The following is a 6,230-nucleotide window of genomic DNA, read 5'->3' as shown; positions in this document are numbered from 1 at the left end:
TGTTCTCTGATATGCATATATTATTTAACTCTTCATGCACACAGACACACACACACTAATATGTACATGTATATGGTGCCTAGTTGATAGAGTCATTAGCATGCTGGGCAAAATGCTAAGTAACATTTCATCTGTCTGTATATTCTGAGTTCAAATTCTGCAAAGATCATCTTTGCCTTTCATCATTTTGGGGCCAATAAAAGAAGTATCAATTGAACACTGGAGGTCGATGTAATCAACTTACCCCTTCCCTTGAAATTGCTGGCTTTGTGCCAAAATTTGAAACCAATATATACCTACCTACCTACCTACTTACCTACCTACCTACCTACATACATACATACATAATACATATATGCATATATAAACCCTTAATTCCAACACATTTTTCTCTCTCTCTGTTTCCTCTCATCCCTTTCTGTTGAAGAGTGTAGGCATGAAATGTCAAAGACTTTTCCAATCTTCCAATCATCATAATACCTGCTTGTTGTTCCCTCACCTATCTTCATGTTTTGTTTTCAATGAATTTGAGCTAAATATGTGTGTGTGTGTGCATATATGTATATAGGCTTGAATGTGTGGTATATATATATACATGTGTATATATATATATATATTATATATATATATATATATATATATATATATGTATATATATATATATACATGTGTGTGTATATATATATATATCGGGCATGGCTGTGTGGTTAGGGAGCTTGCTTCCTAGCTATATGGTTTCGGGTTCAGTCCCACTGCGTGGCACTTTGGGTAGGTGTCTTTCACTATAGCCCCGAGCTGACCGGAGCTTTGTGATTGAATTCGGTAGGCGGAAGTTACTGCCGTGTGTGTATATGTGCGTGTAGGTGCTTGTGCCTCTCCGAAAGCGAGAGAGGGATATATATGTATATATATATATATATATATATATGTGTGTATATATATATATATATATACATGTGTGTATATATATATATATATATATATATATATACGTTTAAATATTTGTTGTGCAAGATTTTTTATGTGAAGTCGTGTGTTGAAACAGATATTGTTATATTTCGGAATGGTCATATTGCCAGTTTAGCCAATAAAAACATACGCACTATATATTTGGTGTTATTTTGCTTCAGTGTCATTTATTTTTTACATTAATCTTAATCTTATTTCGGCCAAAGTTCTTTCGTCACACTCCTGTGACCGCATTAGTGGTCCTTTGTTTTTTTCTTACTTATTTGTGTCTCTATGTAGTACTATCAGTACCACTATTAACATCACCACCACCACCACCACCACCCAAAACATAGACAAGAGCAGGGTGGAACCTCTACATAGAGACACAAATAAGTAAGAAGAAAACAAAGGACCACTGATGCGGTCACAGGAGTGTGATGAAAGAACTCTGGCCGAAATAAGATTAAGATTAATATAAAAAATAAGTAACACTGAAGCAAAATAACACCAAATATATAGTGTGTGTGTTTTTATTGGCTAAACTGGCAATATGACCATTCCAAAATATAACAATATATATATATATTGCTGTACACACACCCTATACTTAACCATCCAGTGTGGCAGTGGCAGTAATAATAGCTCTTTTGGTACCATTAACCCTAACACTATCACCTCTGCTAACACCAATAGTACCCCTACCACTATCAGTACCACTATTAACATCACCACCACCACCACCACCACCACCCAAAACATAGACAAGAGCAGGGTGGAACCTCTACATAGAACCTTTGATTTTCAAAACCTACCTCAAATTACACTGAATTGATTTGATTTTAAATAAGACACATTGGAGATTATTTGTAATAGTCTGAATAAAAAGTGGGATGGTAATCTGTGGGAAGATTTTGGATCAAAGGTCTACAGGATCATTGTTGACCTAGGGTTAAATAACACCAATACAACCAGCATCAACAAGTAGTCAATCACCACCAACACCACCACCACCACTACTACTACTATTACTACTACTGCTGCTGCTGCTACTGCTACAGTCACTGCTGCTGCTGCTACTACTTTATTTGTCACAAGGGCAACATAAATACAAGAAGTTCACATGTGAAGACAAAACAGCAACAAAACAGTATCTACAGCAGCAGCAGTAACTGCAACAGTTACACCAACACCGCCAAATGACATCATTATCATCATCATATTCATTAACAGCACCGTCACCAGCAATAGCAACATTTGGAGTATTACAGGTAATGGGGAGTAGTGGAGAGGGAGATGGCGACGACGATGGTGATGGTAGGAGAGAACTATACCGCCGCAGCTTCCGCCGCCACCACCACCACAGCCTCCGCCGCCGCTACTAACATCAACAACAGCTGCAACTGTAGCATCGATGACACCCAAATTAGCAGCAGTAGCACTGGCATCGATATTAGCAGCAGCAGCTGTAGTTTCGTCACTGTGGTGGTGGTGGAGAAGCTCTGGTAGTGATGGTCATAGTGGTAGTGGCGTGGTGGTTGCGTGCGTGTGAGTATGGTGGTTGGGGGGGTATAGTAAAAAGCGTTGACAGTGGAGGTGGTGAGGGAAATGGTGGTGTTGGTGGTGGTGGTAGTGATAGTTTTTATGATAGTGGTGATGGTGGTAGTAGCAGCAATAGTATTTATAATAGTGGTGGTAGTAGTGTAAGTAATAGTATTGATAGTAGCGGAGGTTTCGGTGGTGGTGCCTCCTTTCTATCCAGTAAAATCTCACATAAACAGAACAACGTGAATGATACACAACACACAAGTAAGGATGGAAGCCAGAGGTTCTGTCTCACCTCTGACCATCACTACAATGTATTTTGGAATCTTACTAACCCTCCTCTCTACCAGCCAACTTCCACAGGGTAAGGCTGACCTTTACTTCTAATTAATTCTCTTATTGACTGATTAACAATAATAATTATTAAAGATTTTGGGTCCGACATGAAATATGACTTTCATAATTTTCCTGTGCATTAACAAGAATTGAAACCGTACTTATAGTGTCGTTTGTGAGGGAGTTTACCTCTCGTGTTATAACAATAACAATTTCCGTTGAGCTGGTGCCAGGCCGTAAAGTGGTGTAAGGGGTGGGCATATAGGTGATTATATCAACCCCAGTATAGACTAGTACTTTGATTTACCGACACCTGGAGAAATGAAAGAGGAAAGTTGAAGCTGGCTGTCATTTGAATTCGGTCCTGCAGTAATTTGTTTTGCTGGCCTATCTTTATAGTTGTTGTTGGCTACAACAACAATTTAAAGAGGTGCTAATCAAGCCGATGAGAGGGCCTTAATGTAGTTGGTCATTTTGTTAGAAATAATAGTCAAATCTCTATTAAACTACACCTTATTGTTTAAAAAAAAGAAGACCATCACAGTGGATACATATGTAGTTTGAAGTACGTAACAATCCACCAGAGACAAAAATAATATTGTAATTGGAGCGTTTTTATCGATAAGTATACTAGATTGAAGTTGGCTTAGGGTTAAACAACAACACTGACTCAACAAGGTGTTGGAAATGTCCCATATCCACTATATTCAGGACACCTCACTTGCGATCAGTTACTTTTTGACAAAACATCAAATATCATAGTTTCACCTGGCCACAGAAATATTTCATCATAAGCAGTAGGTCAGGGTGGGGAAGATACTTTCGGACCGACAACTTTAGTTACTTTAAACCACTTTTCATTACCACCACCATCACCGTCGACATCAGCATCATTATCATCGTTGATATTTCTTGTAACAGCTATTTTACCTGTAGGTCCAGCAGGGAAGATAAATGAAGAATGGTGTTGAAGGATCTGATGGTAACGGCTAGGCTGTGGGGATGAGTAATTAGGTCCCGATTTTGAATTACTCATACACGTGTGTATATATATATATATATATATATATATATATATATATAGGGGAATATGTGTCCGACTAAGGAGCCTCTTAGCGGTCGCTAGCCCTGTTAGAGATAGCAGGCAATTCTCAATTAATATCACAGACAGTTTGAATAATTACCCTGATTCACCCAGACTAAACAATAGCAAATGGATCTATATCTACTCTCTCTGACACACTCTCCCTCTTACTCGCACACACATACACGCGCACGTATTCTTAATACTTGTGGCGTATATTGAAGCTTTCGATGCATTCTCTCGTTCCTCTAAGAACTCCCCGCTCGCTTCGTTCATATATATATATATAATATATATATATATATCTGTATGTGTGTGTGTGTGAAACAAATTAATGATTTCACATGTATAAATTTATAATTTTATTTGCAACTAAATGCATGCCGGTGGTTTTCCCTTTAACGAAAACAAACCTTATGGAGAAAAGGTGAGTTCAGTTGTATCAAACTACCTCTGATCCAAATATCTGGAGTCACATGGAATAATATTTAACTTGTTTGAGCAGCTGTGGCTCTGATATGCTGTGATTCTTTAACAGTATAGAGATTCGTTAGAAGTTACATGATGCACTGATACGACCCAGCCGAGCGGTAAATACAGGTGCGGGTATTTATGAATGTGTCTATCTATCTATCTATCTATCTATCTGTCTATCTGTCTATCTATCTATCTATCTATCTATCTATCTATCTATCTATCTATCTATCTATCTATCTATCTATCTATCTGTCTGTCTGTCTGTCTGTGTGTGTGTGTACACTAACATTTTGTAACACATGCTTCTTTTGGATATTGTAGAAAATCAATATAACGGAAAAGGTGCAAATAAAATCTTATATTTATACAGGGAATTTACACACACACAATTAATGAGAAACCGAGGAAAGATTTAGTGATGCGAATAGACTTCTATTTCTATATGCATGATATATATATATATTATATATATATATAAACACCGTGCATGCATATACAAATGCACGTGTGTAAATGATATACATACACACACACACACATTAATATATATCGAAGAATATATATATATTTTCTTTTATTTCTTTCAGTCAATTTGACTGCGGCCCTGCTGGAGCAAATCAACCCCAGTACTTATTCTTTGTAAGAATCGTACTTATTCTATAGGTCACTTTTGCCGATCCGCTATGTTACGGTGACGTAAACACACCAGTTTCGGTTGTCAAACACACACACACACACACATATATATACGACGGGCTTCACTTTCCACCACAAGGCTATAGCAGAAGACACTCGCCCAAGATTGAACTTGGTTGGTAAGCAAGCTACTTACCACACAGTCACTCTTGCGCCTGTATATGTGTATATATATATATATGTGTATATATATATATATATATATATATATATATATATATATATATATATATATATGTATATATATAGTTAATCCAAACAAGAAAGCACAAAAAAACACAACAACGCGAGGACGTGGAACAAATATAGTATTATTGGACGCTCGGGAAAGAAGGAGGGTTTAAACGTTTCGAACGGAGCTCTTCGTCGGAAACATAGGAGAAGGGAAGATAGGGGGAAAAACGGTGAACTCACTTTATTTGCTGGGTCTTCACAGTCACAGCATATCTCCAGGTCTCTCTCTTTCGTTATTGCCTCTGTGAGGCCCAATGTTCGAAGGTCATGCTTGACCACCTCATCCCATGTTTTCCTCGGTCTACCTCTACTCCGGATTCCTTCAACTATTTGGGAGTGGCACTTCTTCACACATATCTCCTCATCCATCTGTAGTACATGATCATACCAGTGCAAACGTCTCTCTTGCATGCCGCATCCTATGCTTCTTATGTCCAACATTTCTCTCAGGGCTCTTACACTGTCGTCTGTGTACACTGACATTACACATCCAGTGGATCATGCTAGTTTAATTTCTTTCGAGCCTATGCATGTTGTCCACAGTCATGGCCCATGTTTCACTGTTGTGAAGCATGGCAGTTTGCACACATGCATCATACACAATCTACCTTTCACTTTGAGTGAGAGGCCCTTTGTCACCAGTAGGGGTAGAAGCTTTCTAAACTTTGCCCAGGCTATTCTTCTTCTCGTGGTAACACTCTTTGAGCATCCACCCTCACTACTAACTTGGTCACCTAGGTAGCGGAAGCTATCAACTACTTCTAGTTTCTCCCCCAGATGTGTGATGGAATTTATTTTCTGAGCATCTGTGGTGCTTATTACCCCTGTGCATCTGCCGCACACAAATGCTATCTTCTCCATTAATCTTCCTTTGAAGGTGCTGCAACTCTTATGTGTCCTTAGCTTATAC

General features: G+C 38.3%; 1 protein-coding gene across 1 annotated transcript in view; it reads left to right on the top strand.

The window, feature by feature from the left end:
- Positions 1 to 2,642: 2,642 nt before the first annotated feature.
- LOC115212177 (vascular endothelial growth factor receptor 2-like) overlaps positions 2,643 to 6,230 on the top strand; it is a 296,084-nt gene continuing 292,496 nt past the window's right edge. The window contains exon 1 of the mRNA XM_029781015.2: positions 2,643 to 2,857. Within this exon, the coding sequence (XP_029636875.1) occupies positions 2,740 to 2,857 (118 nt within the window). The 5' untranslated portion in view covers positions 2,643 to 2,739. The remainder of the gene's footprint in view (positions 2,858 to 6,230) is intronic.

This window comes from Octopus sinensis, linkage group LG5 (genome assembly GCF_006345805.1).
Source record: "Octopus sinensis linkage group LG5, ASM634580v1, whole genome shotgun sequence".
NCBI lineage: Eukaryota > Metazoa > Mollusca > Cephalopoda > Octopoda > Octopodidae > Octopus > Octopus sinensis.
This window is presented reverse-complemented; position numbering and strand designations above follow the sequence as displayed.